The sequence below is a fragment of the Fukomys damarensis genome, unplaced genomic scaffold (genome assembly GCF_012274545.1).
Source record: "Fukomys damarensis isolate Sample0158 unplaced genomic scaffold, DMR_v1.0_HiC HiC_scaffold_11, whole genome shotgun sequence".
NCBI lineage: Eukaryota > Metazoa > Chordata > Mammalia > Rodentia > Bathyergidae > Fukomys > Fukomys damarensis.
Window position 1 is genome coordinate 27,517,488 of NW_022900923.1, and position 16,058 is coordinate 27,533,545.

The 16,058-nt window shown below is 33.8% G+C and overlaps 1 protein-coding gene and 1 non-coding gene across 4 annotated transcripts in view; one reads left to right on the forward strand and one right to left on the reverse strand.

The window, feature by feature from the left end:
* Window positions 1-16,058, forward strand: part of Swt1 (SWT1 RNA endoribonuclease homolog) — an 84,987-nt gene that overhangs the window by 62,681 nt on the left and 6,248 nt on the right. Inside the window, exons 17-18 of one of the 3 annotated variants that reach the window (XM_010631736.3) lie at window positions 8,950-9,016; window positions 13,420-13,484. In XM_010631736.3, the coding sequence (XP_010630038.1) occupies window positions 8,950-9,016; window positions 13,420-13,484 (132 nt within the window). Of the gene's footprint in view, window positions 1-8,949; window positions 9,017-13,419; window positions 13,485-16,058 lie in introns of those variants that run through there. The other 2 variants (XR_004516656.1, XM_010631737.3) reach the window with 2 other exon arrangements.
* LOC117285659 lies at window positions 1,430-1,533 on the reverse strand. Its single transcript, XR_004516727.1, has one exon. It is a non-coding gene; the product is annotated as a U6 spliceosomal RNA (small nuclear RNA).

Here is a 16,058-nt window from a genome sequence, read left to right on the forward strand (position 1 = left end):
AGATCAAACTGGACCTTGCAACTTGCAAGGCAGGTTCAGTGCCACTGAGCTAAATCCCCAGCCCTGGTATATATTTTTAAAGAGTTTGTCCTAGTTACTTTTCTCACTACTGAGACAAAATACCCAACACCCAAAGCTAAAGGAGAAAAGGTTTATGTAGCTCATAGTTTGTAGAGGTTTCCATAATCAGCCGGCCCCAATGCAGGGCAGCATCTCAGAGGAGAAATTTCAAGGTGAACTGAAGGTAGCAAAACAACAAGGGACCTTAACAGTGTTCTGCCCCTTTCGTCCCATCCATACTTATGATGGGTAATATCGATACTCTTAATCCTAGTACCCTTGATCCTATCATTGTACCATGAATCAGTTCCAGTGTCACACACTGTAGATCCAGCCACCTCTGAAAAAGCCCCACCTATAACCACATGAGGTTTTGGGGGGACATCTAAACACAAGCCATAACAGGGTTCTTTAATGTTACCAGTGATAATATGTCACTTATTGCTAAATTTTTAGAATAACCTGATTTTCATTTATGTATCTGAAGTTCCTGTTCATGCTTCCCAGCAATTATGATTTAAGAATAGGAAATAAAGACTAATCATAAATGTTAGTACAGAAATGTGAAAATATCCCTACTTCCCCTAGAACATACTAGGTATTTCTTTTTTAGTCAGTAAAACCCAGTTTTCTATGACAGAGTAAAATGTCCCCTATCATAAAGTGCTTGAAAATTACAACAGAATTTCCAGAAGGGAAATAAAATTTGAAGCTGATATGGTATAATCCTGGTATTCAGGAGGCTGAGTAATTTAATTAAAATTCCCTGCTATTAAATCTTACTTTAGGAAATGCTAAAACCACCAAACACTACATTAAAAAAAAAATTAAACAATAAATGACAAGTCACTGGGGCTAAACACTGGTAAAATAATAGAATGAGGGAGATAGGTGAGCAATCAAAGGTTCTGAATAAGGGTTGGCATAATAACTAAAAGTGTACAGTGAATATAAGGGGAAAAAACATAATCAGTTCTAATTCTGTTTTACAGAATAGTTAGACACTAGTTTTAAAGTAAGGGTGTACCCTTTAGGGTTAGTTATGTTTATTTTCAGAAATACTGTATCCTCTTGTGTCTCTAAAGAACATTTAGCACTGTAGTGGGTTAACCAGCTGTCATACTATGAATTGATGCAATCAGTGTGGGGGGTTTCTAATAATATAGAATGTGTTAATAATATAGAATGTATTTCCCTCATAGAAAGACACTCAGTAATTTTGTACATCAGAACTCATGTGTGCCAAACCCTGAAAACAAGACAAAATAAATTTACCATATACCTTACCCTTGACAAGAGTGTAACTGAAAGTATGTTTAAATTTTACATCTTCATTTTTGCTACCATTAAACTGGTTTATTAATTTCTTAGAATAAATGCTTCACAAATTTGTTTGTCATCCCTGCATAAGGGCCATGCTAATCTCCTCTGTATTGTTTCATTAGTTTTAGTAAGTGTTGCCAAAGCGAGCACTTTATTAATGTTTTTATGTAGTTAATTTATAATTGCATATAACTGTTTTCCCCAACTTAATTACTGAATTTAAGACAAGCAGAAATAAGCAAAATTATGTTTTTATTATTCATAAGGATGTATACAGATTTTATTTGATAGTAGTGATTAAAAAGTATAAACACTTGTGCACAGTATGAGGTATATATAAAGTGTACTCTGGGTGGCCTCCAGAGAGACTTAGATCTGTGTACTGTGGTGCCAATATGCCAGAGAAAATGAAATGCTCAGACCTTTTTGAGGATTACTGGATACTGGCTATGAGTCAATGCTAATACCTAGAGACCTAATTTGCCACTGTAGTTGTATTTTAGTTACATTCATATTCTGAGGGTTCATTTTTGAAAGATTTTTCTCAGTTTTTCTTTACCTTCTGATATGACTGCTAAAAGCTCAAACTAAAAATACTGGCATCAGCTTTGTCAGTTTTTGTTGATTACATGTGATTGCATTATTACTACTACCTTTAGACTTGGAATTTCTATAATCTGTAAGCCCGTTAACCACATATACTATATAAACTACAATCCCTTAAGGCCACTCTTCTTGACCCCACCCTAATATGGAATTCCCACCCTGTCATGTGGATATTTTACCCTGTGTGACCTGGGGCTAACATATGAGCCAATGGGAAAGTGTAAGTTCAGAAGGGATGAAAAGTTCAGAGCAGTTTGACCTAATAGATCCTAATAATAGGGTGTGTAACTGGACAGGGTGATACTATTAGGCTTCCTCTACACCTACTTATACTTCCATATTTTTTCATTAAAACTTTTTTATAAGGGGCGGGGGATTTAGCTCAGCGGTTCAGTGGCCTGCCTTGCAAGTGCAAGGATCCGAGTTCAGTTCCTGGTACCAAAGCAAAACAAAACAAACAAACAAAAATTTTTTTTATAGTGAAATTTTTTTTCTCAGATTTGTATTCATTATGAAAATGAGACCACCTCAGTTACAAGGAAAATAATTGCTTTACTGAAACTTGGTATGTGGAAATTTTCAGTTTGGGCTCTGCAGAAGTGTTTCTGGATTCTTAGGGTCATTTAAAGGCATAAATAAAGCTGAGTACATTCAACTCTAACCCTCCACTCTGCTTCCTTTAGTTTGTCTGTTTTAGAAATATATGAGAATTCTGGGTAAACTTTGTGGGTCATTTGTTTTGGCAGTAGGAGATAGAATTCAGGACCTTTGCCCTCAGCTACCTCTGTAGCCTTCTTTTATTTTGAGGCACAGTCTCTTAAGTTGCTAAGTTACCCAGGCTGGGTCAAAGTTATGATCCTTGTTCTGGGATTACAGGTATATATGCTCCCACCTGTAGCTTGAGTAGGCTTTCATTTGAGTCAAAACAGGTTAAAAATAGAATATTTTAGTCATAGAATTAATTTTATTAATTTTTAAAAATTAAATTTCAAATTACTTGCTTCCAGGAGTAAGTCTAGATTAATATGTATATTATTTACTTGGTGCTAATGATCATAGATAAGTAGCATCTGTTTGACTAACAGGACCTCTAGTGTGTGTACTGTTACCAACTTGCTTTTTGGTTTTGAGAAAAATTAATGTTTCAATACAAAAACAGTGTTTTGAACATTAATTTGCCAGAAGTATTTGACAAAAGGTTTTATTAAAGAGGGTTTTATTGTTTTCATATAAAATCAGTATTTTAATTATTTTTTAAAAGGGCTTTAGTTCATTTGATTTTATAAAATCATTTTTGAAAGCAAGCAGGTGGAATGGTTATCCTTTTTATTATCAGGAAAAGCATGAGCTTCAGAATCAAACAACAGGGATCTGAACACTGCTTATTTATAAGCTTGGGCAAGTGTCTTAAAACTCTGACACTTGGTTTCTACATCCAAAAACTAATTACCATAATACTTACTGAATATGTATTATGTTCCAGGCATTGTGTTAAACACATTAGAGATGTTATTTAATTCATACAGTAACCTTATAATGTAACCACTACTTTATTCCCATTTTACAGTTGAGAATCCAAAGTACAGAAAAGTAGGTAACCTAACTCAGGTCAAATGAAAAAGACCCAGAATGCTAAAAGGATCAGGGATGGTACATATAAAGCATATGTCAGATTTTGAGTAAGTAATCAGGTCTATGTATTATTATTGATGCTAGCATAAAAAGAACCAAAGTGTATTCAGGTCAGTCTTTTTTTTTTTTTTTTTAATAGTCTATGAGCCACAAATTAAATCCTGCTTCAGATTATCTGTTTCTTCAAACTCATTCTATGGTGAAATTTCGAGATTATAAAGAACTTGAAGGCAGGGAACCATGTTTATAATTTTCTTTTACGCTCTGTTGCTCTCACTACGATATACATTTGAGCAAATAGTGTGAATTTGATATATGCTTATTAATTTGTCTTGAAAGGACAAATGTGGATATATTCATAAATAAAAATTGCCATTTTCTGAAAAAGATTTTCTCTCTCCAAGAGTTAATTCTTTAATACTTTTTAAATTGCCACTGAAGATTAATTTTAGGGCTTGCTTTCTTTCTTTCTTTCTTTTTTTTTTTTTGGTACTGGGATTGAACTTGGGACCTTGCCTTTGCGACACAGGCAGTGGAACCACTGAGCTAAATCCCTGATCCCTTTTAGGCATTTCATTCTAAGGTTCTTTTGTCTTCTTACAAAACAAGGAAAAAAAAGTGAGAAAACTTTAAGGAAGGCTGACTTCTCAAGAATTTTTGTGTGGGGGAATTACTGAGACCTAAAAATCCATAAACTATTTTTCTCCTTTTTTTATATATATTTTCAGCAAGCTGTATGTAGTAAGTAAAAGTTTGCAGTTGTTTTTCTATTAGGCCAAATTAAACAAGCCCATAAATAATTTTTCTCAATTTTATTTTTTTATGTATTCTCAATAAATTGTACTTCTAGTTTGTAAAAAAATTTAGTGTTTTCTATCAGGACAATTTTTATTCTATTATACTTAGAGCTGATAAGATATAATGAAGTCTAAATTTAGTCCCAAATTGAGTACATTTTAATAAAATTGTCTAGTCCATTTTGGGCTTAGATTACCTCACACCAGTCATTCAAAATGACATTTTATTACAAATGCTTTTTTATATCTTAGTTTAAAAATAACATATATAGTTTTATTCTGATTTTTAAAAGTAGTATAGCTATGAATGATGCTGATATACCAGTCAACCTTTCTGCACTACAATGCAATTTTGTGATATTTTTTTCAAATAATCAAGTATTTACACTTGAAACATGGCTTCTTTATTAAAAACTTAAAATTCCTGTTTTTCCTATTTTGTTTACAAATAGTGATTGAAAATGAGGGGAAGCTGCCCTGTGGACAAGAATGAGATATTTTTCTTCATTATCTCTGTTTCTTTAGGATGTTTTCTTTCATATTCTCTTTAGAATAATGATGCTGTCTGCTCTGGATTTTCCTCTGTTTAACTGTTGTACCCGAGGGGCTAGAACAATGCATGCCTCATAGTAAGTCTCAGATACTTCTTGAGAGAATAAAAGAGCACTTGTTATGATCTGGACATCTTTAGTATGTATTTTCCTTTTTACTTACTCATCAAATACATTATAAGAGTGAGGCATTATCTTCTGGAGTTTGCCTGACTCTCTGGGCTCTTAATATAGTGTGCTATTATTTACAGCTACAGCCATGCCTTTGTGAGGGTAAGAGAGAAAGAACTTAGAAATGAATAAATCAGTGCAGTCCAGAAAAGGCGATTCTGTAGAATTGGCATTGGAGGTGAGATCAGAAAATGACAGCAAATAGGTAAGAAGGTTCTTTTTTGGATGAAGAAAATGTTCCAGAATTATATTGTGGTGATCATTATACAGATCTGCAGATTTAATAAAAATCGCTGAATTATTAAAATGAGTGCATCTTATGGTATATTAGTTGTGTCTCAGTAGAATGTTGAATAAGAACAGAGGATTTAGCTCAGTGGTTTTGACACCTGCCTCGCAAGCATAAGGTCCTGAGTTCAATCCCCAGTACCAAAAAAAAAAATTTTTTTTTAAATAAAACCCATGTAAAAGTTAAAATATTTCCATTTTTGCTAATTGGAAAACCAGAATGATTACTTATTTTCTTTCTTTGAATGTAACTTGTTGCTATAGACAAATGACTAATTTACTTAGAATCACTTTTTATATGAGATTTTCTTTTTTGTACTGGGGATTGAACTTGGGACCTTGCATTTGTGACGCAGGTGGTAGAACCACTGAGCTAAAGACCCACTTTTTTTTTTTAAGAACCACTTTTTAAAGCTGGGCATGGTGGCGCATGCCTGTAATCGCAGCACTCGGAGGCTGAGGCACAAGGATCACTGCAAGTTCAAGACCAGCCTGGGATACATAGTGAGTTCCAGAGCAGTCTCAACTACATAGTGAGACCCTGTCTCAAAGAAACAAAACAAAAAAACAAAGCTTAAAAACAAAAAACAAAAAACACTTCTTATACAAAGTATTTCAGAAGTGTTTTTTATTCTGTAGTAAAGTATATTCTTTTGTGATATTGGATTGTAGTTTATAAAATGTCTTGTTTTAAATTTCCTTATGGATGCTGGGAGTGGTGGAACATGCCTGTAATCCCAGCATTTGGGAGGCTGAGGCAGGAGGATCGCTGTGCTTTGGACCACCCTGGGCTACATAGTGAGTTCCAGGTCAGTCTCAACTACATAGTGAGACCCTGTCTCAAATTTTTTTTTCCTTATGGAATAGAAAGAAAAGGTCTAATGGAGTAGGGGAAGTGGGAGGACTAGGGGAAAAAGTATGAGAAAAGGAAAAACATGGAAGCAATGTCTTTTGTAAACAGGGACAGTTAGAGGGGCTAAAGGGAGGACCAGGGAATGGGGAAAAAAATAAGAACCAAGATAAGTCATGTAAAGTTGCAAGATCCCAGTGTATACCTAAAATGTACCAATAAACAATAATTTAGCATAAAATTTTCCTTCTGGACAATTTGGGTTATTTCTAAAGCTGTAAAGGATAGATATAAATTATTCAACATTGTTGGTAGTTTTTCATTGAATTGCATAGCTAAAACACTAGTTTTCCATTTCCTTTCTGAAAGATTGGTTTTACTTATCAAGATAGCTTTTTAATTTTAAAATTTCAACTGATGTAGAGATTAAAATAGTACATATTCGTGGGGTGCCCTGTGATGTTTTGATGCATTGTGTAATGTTTAGATAAAGTTGAACAGTCTTCTCAAACATTTATGTTTACTTATTTTTGGTGAAAACATTAAAAATTCTTTTTTCCAGTGTTTTGAAATATGTTATTGCTTTCATAGAAGTTGAGAATAGAATAGTGGTTACCTGAGCCTGAAAAGAATAGTTGGGGGAGCCAGGCGTGGTGGAGCTCGCCTGTAATCCCAGCACTTGGGAGGCTGAGTCAGGAGGATCACTACAAGTTCGAGACCAGCCTGGGCTAGTTCCAGGTCAGTCTCAAATGCATAGTGAGACCTTGTCTCAAAAAACCAAAACAAAAAGTGTTACTGAATGGTCAGTTGTAGTTGGGACTGAGAAGTTATGGTATGTTGTTGCACAGGAGGGTGACTAGATAACAATGTATTATTTATTTTGTAAAGGAAATTATTTATGGACCTTCCCCTCTCTAGTGTATTCTCTTTGGTCTTTTGTTGTTTTGTTGTTGTTGTTGGGAGAGATTACTTGTATTTCAGAATTACTTTTTGGAAGAAAAACTCACATTCTCATTCATAGATTTGTGTATTCTTTTTGTTTTGTACTGGGGAATTGAACTCAAGTCCTTGCACTTGCAAGGCAGGCAGTGGCACCACTGAGCTAAATCCCCAGCTCTGTATATGCTTAAAAATATTTTATAGATGTCCCTTCTAAGAGAATATAGCATTTAAAAAATTTGACTTCATCCTGAAAAATTATTTATAAAAGCTTTTCCTGAGTATAATAAAGACCAAATGGATTAGAATATAATTAAAATTATTGAGATTGCTTAGCTCTTGTCTTGATAGTAGCAGACAATGGCAAGGATATGAGGACCTAGAGATGCTGTAATTAAAAGTCATTTGGAATGTAAAAATTGACTGAGGTAGTGTGATTTCTTGGTACTTCTATTACCATTTACTTAATTTATATCTTAAAATTATTTAGATTTTTTTTTGTACTGGGGATTGAACTTGGGTCCCTGTGCTTGCAAGGCAGGTGGCAGAACCAGAGCTAAATCCCCAGCCCTTAAAATTATTTAGATGATGCTGATATAGTCATTGTTACTGTTACAATTGAAATTATTTTATTTGCTAAATACTAGACACTCTTTTATAAAGACTTTTCTTTTTTTTTGGTACTGGGGATTGAAGTCGGGTCCTTGCGCTTGCAAGGCAGGCCACCGAACCGCTGAGCTAAATCCCCAGCCCTGAGACTTTTCTTATAATAACTCATTTAATTCTCATAATGGCCCTGTGAAGTGTTATCCTTATTTAATGGGTAAAGAAGTTCATAAGTTAAAATTATGCATCCAAGGTGACACTGAAATGGGCAGTACTTAGAACCACTGTACCAAATGATATGATTGGTTTCCTTTCCTTTTTCTTCAAACAAACAAACAAAACAGCTAAACAAACTTCATGATGGAAAGATTAAAATATGTTTAGTATGAAAAGAGAATACTGTGCTACTGAAAGAAAAAAAGTCTTTTATTTTTTGTATCTTTATTTGCTTAGTACTGGGGATTGAAACAGGGCCTTTGGCCTGAGCTGCTCTTTTGTATTTTTTCTTTTGACACAGAATCTTGTTAAATGACTAAGTTGCCCAAGACCAGGCTCTAGCTTGTGTTACTCCTGCCTCAGCCTCCTAGAGCACTGGGATTACAGACATTTGCCACCAGGCCTGTCTGTACCGTTTTTTTTTATTAATCATTAATATTTCTATCAATTGACATAATCTGCTACTCATTTTTTGTAGGTGAGGTGATAGTTCAAACAATGTTACTGAATTTAATCATTCTCTTTTATTAAGATTTCTTTTATGTGTTTGGTAGTTTCATCATTTGTCTGTTTGGACTGGTTGAACCTTTTTCTGGAAAGTCTTTAAGCTTTGTTTGCAGTTTAAAAGGTATGGAGGATAATTGTACTTCACATTTCTAAAGTCAAAGTTTTCTAAATTTTAATTGATTAAAAGGGAAGAAGGATCACTAAAGTTTGAATGCAAATAATAATGGGCTGGGGATTTGTATCAGTGGTCTTGCTGCCTGCCCTGCAAGTGCAAGGGCCTGAGTTCCATCCCTGGTACCAAAAACAAATAATAAGTTTTCTCTCATGACATAGCTATGTTTTGGGGAGAAAGCTCAAGGTATTGTTTAGTTAGTAAATCATTCATGTCCCCTCTTTTTTTTAGGATTTTGGCCCCTAACAGTAATTATCAAGATATTGAGATCCTCTATAACTTCCTAATCAAGTATGAGGTATGAGAGTGTTTTAAAATGTTTATTACATTTCTACTATAAATGAGTTTTAATATAAATGTAGTTGGAGTTTTGAAATATAATGAACGCCTTTTTAATGGTATTTACTTTAAATTCTTGAATGTCATAGAGGTTTATCAGTGATGTATTTGCTTTTCCCTTCTGTATATATTTGGAATGTACAACATGATGTTATATATATATATATATATATATATATATATAAAATGCAACATTTCTAGTAAATCAACATATCTGTCACCTCACACAGTCACCCTTTTTGGTGTAGAAATAGCACCTAAAGTCTAGTCTTTTGACAAAAATCCTAAATACAATAATATTAATTATAGTCTCCATGTTGTACATTAGTTCTCTAGACTTGCTCATCAGAAGCCTTCTATCCTTTGACTTCATCTCCCCATTTCTTTCCCACTCCCTGGCAGCAACATTCAATTTTTTATTTTATTCTTTAAGTAAAGCAACAACAGAGTTCTGAAATAACACACAGAACTGTTCTTCCTTGGGCATTGGCATTTTGGACTGATCATTTCTTCCTTTGTAGGGTACTGCAGGATGTTTAACATCCATGCTTCTTGGATACTAAATTCCTGTAGCTGTATAAGTCATTGTGATAACCACAAATATTGTACTACTTCACTCAACTCCCAAACTCAAAACAGCCCCCAGAGAGGAAGTGCCACCTCTCGTTGAAAACCACTGATTACTGGGAAGGAAGGCTATAATTTAGTTTCCTCCATAGCAACAACATTAGCCATGGAGTTAGAGCTGGAATGAGGTTGCATTGTGTTTTGTAAGTTAACCTGCATGGTTTTCCCTGTCATTGCTGACCTAAGGAAGACACTCTGTTGGATTTTGATTTCTGGTGACCTAAAGCTTTTTACCTGTTTTCTGTATTTTTATCCTCTCAGTTTTGTGTGTGTTTAAAACACTCTAAATGAAGAAGTGACATGTATTAAGTCTCACTTTTTTTTTTTTTTTTTTTTTTTTTTGAGATAGGGTTTTACTTTGTTGTAGTTCAGGCTGGCCTTGAACTCATTGTGTAGCTCAGGCTGGTGATCATTCTGTTTCGGCCTCTAGAGTGCTGGATTACTGGTGTGTGCCTCCATGCCCAGCTTAGTCTCACATTTTTATGGAGTCAAACTTCTTTAAATAGTTAGCTCTTCATTTAACTTTTGATGTGTCATATGTTTCTATCAAGAACCTGATGAGGGCTGGGGATTTAGCTCTCAGTGGTTCTAGAGCCTGACTCACAAGCACTAGGACCCGAGTCAATCCCCAGTACCAAAACAAAAAAAAAAAAAAAGAGAGAAAACCTCATGAATCAGAACCCAGGAATTGAGGTCAAAGTTATACTTACTAACTGTATATTTTAGGAATACTGAAGTCTCCTTGTCTTGGTGTCTTCATCTGTGAAAAAGGAATAACAAAAATATACAAATTATAGGTATTCTTTTTTTTTTTTAATTTCTGTGCTTTTTATTGTATGAAGTAAAAAAATAAGAATACAGTTTGCTCAGAATAGAGAAACGTCCTTGTTTCAATATCATCTTCAAATTGCCTTCACTACTTTGGCCTTTATTTTTTTTTCCCCATTGAGTTTATTGGTACATTTTAGGTACACAGTACAGTTACATTCATCATTGGGATTTTGTACCTTTACGTGACAGATCTTGGTTCTCATTTTTTCCCCTTGTCCCTGCCCTCCCTTCACCCCTCCTCTCCTCCCCCTTTACAAACACTTCATTTCTTTAAAGACTTAGTAATGTATATAAAGAGTTCCAAATGGAACCAAGTGTAGAGTAGCTCTTCAATAATTATTACCTGTTTTTATTTAAGCAAAGAATGGTATTCACATGTACTTTATAAAAATCACCTTTAATACTTTCTAACCATATTATGTGATTATTGAAAGTGTTTCATTTTCTTCTTTTGAGATGATACATACTTCATGATACTTTCTGAATTTTAATTTGAGACAGTAAGTCTAACGATAAAGATATTTGTGGAAATTATAGGACAATGTTAAACTCATATATCCTAGAAAACTAAGGATAAGTAAATCTTTTGGGGTTTAGTACTTCCTATTGCTAAAGCTATTGGAAGAAAATACCTAACTTAATAGGTGTAAGAATATTTGGATTTGATTCTCAGATTTTAAAAATAATTTCCCTTAGCATAATTTCTTTTCCTACACTATTACTACATTGGAGACATTTGTCATATAAAAAGTGATAAAACCATCAATCTTTTAAGAAGTTTGAATATTTTAATACTTTGCCTTTTGTTCTTGAATTTTCTAACAATTATAAATAATTTAACCATTTCTAATATTTGGTTTTCATTGTAAATACTAAACTGAAAAAGGTAACACCACCAGTTCCACAATCCATTTTTATAGTCACAAATCTAATGTTTACTATCAAAAACAACTTTTAGCTATTTGTTTCTTGGAAATTAAAATTGTGCGTTTAAGGATGGAGATAGATGGTATTTAACAGTATAATTTAAAAGGTCCTAGTATGAGTAAGAAAAGCTGTATTAATAGTCAAAAATAATATGACAGAACAAAATATTTCAGACCAGATCTGTCATGAATTTTTGAGCTTCATTTGTTCTTTATTAGTAAATTAACCATTATTTTATAAATCATCTTATATAACCTGGAGCTCTGTCACCTTTATACTGCAGCTCTGTGCAGGGATAAATATCTTAAGTGAATGTGAATGGTTGCTTTTAAAACTAAAGATAAAGCCAGATTTTTAAAAAGAAATACGTTAAAAAATTAAGGAACTGTTTTATATTACTTTACTATTCAGGTTGAAAATCATGTCAGTGGTTAGCAGAAAACAGACTATTCTCGGTTATCCTCTGAGCAGATATGTGTGATGTGTTGACATTTGATGGCCTAAGTTTGGATACATTGTAGGTCTTGGCATGTTAGGGCAAAAATAAAAATATCAAAGACTCTTAGCACAAAGGCAGAACATGTAGGGACTAGACTTGGTACTTTAATGTTAAATGTGTATTTTAGTATATTTTTAAAGTATTAAAAATAAATTATTAAACTATAAAGTTATCCCTTATATCAATTTCATAAACATTGAATAAATAATATCAAATATGATTTATATTAGTAAATAACTATAAACATTTAATCCAAATGTTAAGTAAAATTTAGGATTATATTCATTTTAAATATTTTTTTGTGTATATATGAACATACATTCACACACTTGTATATATACACACTTTTGTGTATGGTGTGGACAGAACTCAGGGCCTTGTGAATGCTAGACATACACTCCTGAGCCATAGCCCCCATTCCTAAAATATTAAACTATAGACACTTTAACTTTCAATAAATGAAACATTTTCTAAACTTATATGGCGTACTTCATGTGAAAACATTAAAGAAGGTCATGGAATTTTTGTAGATAAGCAATACTATGAAATCTGTAGAAGTCTTGAATTTTTAGTGTTCATTAAATCAGAATAGGTGTTTTCCTCACCAAAATATCGTCCATCTAGTAATATTTCAACCACTTAAAAAAATGAGTAAAATAGAAAATAGTCTTGAGTTTCCCTCCACTAGTTTCAAATTTCTGAAAATTTAGGCACTGCCATGCTCTTTGTAATCTTATTAAAAAGACTTTTCCTCTGTTAATTTCTAGATTCTTCCTTCGACATAAGTAGAATATAGCCTTTATCAGTACTAAGCTTTGCCAGGCGTGGTGGTGCATGCCTGTAATCCCAGCACTTGGGAGGCCAAGGCAGGAGGATCACTGTGAGTTCAAGACCAGCCTGGGCTACACAGTGAGTTCCAGAGCAGTCTGAACTACAAAGTGAGACCCTGTCTCAAAAAACCAAAAAACAAACAAGCAATTTGTACTAAGCTTCAAGAAATGATTCCTTCACTGTATCTTTCATGTGTGTGCAACTAGTTTTTGTCTGATTTTGTATGATTTTATTATGTCTCAATTATATTTATTAACTTAAACATTAACTATTCAGACTTTAATGATTATAAAAATAAAGTTTTTTGGGAAATGTCTGCTAGTTACCCTTTTTCCTAAATTAGATAGACCTTTCAACCATAATCTCATTATGCTTGTTTCTGTCCATTTGATCTCCAAAGTGATTATCTGGTTTATTCAAATTTCTTCTAAATACAGGCCCATCTCACTTCTACTTTGAAACAACAGGACCAATATTTTTATACTTAGTTCAATATCAGCATTTTGGTCAGTGAATGTTTTAGTCCTTTTTATGGCAATACCTAAAACTCAAGATTCGGCTCCTTCAGAATAGGGGCTATTGTAATATAAGTCACACTTATTACTTGATTTAATATACATTAATAATTATATTTTGGTTCTTTTCAGGTAAATAAACATGTCACATTTACTGCCCAGGAACTTTATGATTGTGTTTCTCAGACTGAATATCGGTGAGTCACACTTGCATGCAGATTACATTACTGTAAAAAACTTTTACCATATTCAGCACCTCTTGGTGGTAGTAGAATTCTTTTTGTCTTTTCACTACATTATGATTTTTTAAAACCTCTATTAGTATGAAATGTTTAATATATACAAAAAAGGCTCTGTGTGTGTATGTCAGCTATAAGGTTTAGAGTGGTTTTCAAACTTTTGACCTCAAGACTTAAGAAAAAAAAATAATATATTTTTGTTGTTTCTGTTTTGTTTTTGTACTGGAAGTTGAACAAGGGCCTTCACCCTGAGCTATATAACCCCAGCCCTTACCCCACCACCACAACTTTTTTGGAGGTGGGTTCTCACTAAATTGCCCAGGCAGAGTTTGAGCTTGTGATCCTCCTGCCTCAGTCTCCCAGAGTAATGGGATTACAGGTGTGTGCCACCATCCCTGGTTCCATTATATTTTAAAAATTGTTACAGACCCCAAAGAGCTATTGTTTATGCATATACCTATTTTTACTGTATTAAAACTTGGAATTGGGAACTTTAAAATGTTTGGCTTATTTAAATATAACAGTGCTATGTTAAGATAAATAATTTTTATGGAAATGTTTTTATTTGAAATATACTGTATAAGTGGCATTGTATAGTTGTTGATTTTCTTTTCGGTACTGAGGATCGAACTCAGGACCTTGCATTTGTGAGGCAGACATGGTGTCACTGAGCTAAATCCCTGGCCTCTTGGCATTGTGCAGTTTTGCAAATCTCTTAATGTCTAGCAATGTGAGACAGCTACATTCAGTCTGTTACAATAATCATGTTATTGCTAGAAAACTGTTCTTCACCTTTTGGAGAATAAAAATCAAAAGACAAATAATATCTTAGTCTTATTATGAAAATAGCTATGACCTCTTCAAATTTGCAGACCCTCGGGAGTCTTAGATTCCCTGGGGTCACCAGACTGTTTTGAAGACCAGCTGGTATAAAAACTATCCCTGTCCCTGCATTCAGGTAGAACTTTATCCTTTCCTAGCTATATCCCACCTTCCATCATCTGTCTAAAATTCTCACCCTTTTCTTTATAGTTTTACTAAATATTATACAACAAAATGTTGATGTATTTTGCCTGGTTTTTTTGGAACCAGGTATCCAACTCGGGACCTTGGGCTTGCCAGGCAGGTGTGACACCACCGAGCTAAATCTCTGGCCTATTTTGCCTGTTTTTGAACTTAATAATATCCTACTGAATGCTTTCTTCAAAATAATTTAGTTTATGTAGCATTCATTTGTAACAAAAATATTATAAATCTAGTTTTTATGTAAATGCGGTATAGTGTAAATTCCTTGCTTTGGCCTGAATGTTTGTGTCCTCCCAAAATTCGTACATTGCAACCTAATCCCTAATGTGACAGTAGTACTAGAAAATGGGGCTTTGGAGAGTGGGCTTAGTGCCTTTATGAAAGAGACCTCAGAGTGCTACTCAGCCCCTCTGCCATATGAGAACACATAGAAGCTACTATCTGTTAAGAAGAGGGCCCTCAACAGACACTGGACTAATTAGCACATTCATCTGGAACGTCACAGCTCTAATTCTGTGAGAAGTAAATATCTGTTTTTTTATAAGCTACTCAATCTGTTTTATTAAAGCAGCCTGAACAAATGAGACAGTCTTTCAATTCTAGGCCTTCATTTTGAAAAAAAATTAATGAGTAGCAAAAATTTCTGTAACTCCTCAGTGTTCCTCTCCAGCTCCTCCCTCTCATGTTTTGTTTTAATTCAGCATTGAGATTTATCCATGCATCTAGTACTAGCTGGTTTACAGTCAGTTCTTTTGTGACAAAGCATATAATTCCTAAACCTGACCACCGCATTTTATGAAATCATGCAGTAAAAACCATATAGGACTATGGGAAAAGTGAAGTTAGGGATACAACACAAAAAACTTCATCAGGGACATGTTTTTTTAAAAAGATAGAATACTAATAAAAGTGGTATCGTTTTTATAGATGTTAAATGGCTAAGAAATACATAAATGCTAAAAAAATTTGGTATTGTACCTGCTGTATGATATGCCATTGTATGTATCACTAATCCGTAATGCATTTGTTGCTTATAACTTAGTACCTGTGTAGCAACACAATTGCATAAGCAAGCTTAGAGACAGTTAATTATCACAATGCTTATACTGTTAAAATTAGATTGATAAATGTGTTTGATAATATTAAAGACACTAGGGTTGATAATCATATACAAATGTTATAAAACAGCTATGAGATTTTCCTGACGTAAAATCGTGGGCTGTACAGATCTGTTGTAATTGGGTGAGAAAATGATTTCTAATCATAATATTCAGATGATCAGTGAATGAATTTTATTATTGGTAGGTCTTTACTGATGCACAATTAAAAATTTATGTGAGATTTGTGATGAAAATATGTCTTCTAACCATAGCCTTTTTTTTTTTTTTTTTTGTACTGGAGATTGAACTTCAGGACCTTGTGCTTGTGAGGCAGGTGGCAGCACCACTGAGCTAAATCCCTGGCCCCATAGCCATGTTTTTGAAGGCATAAGCTCACTGTAGAGAA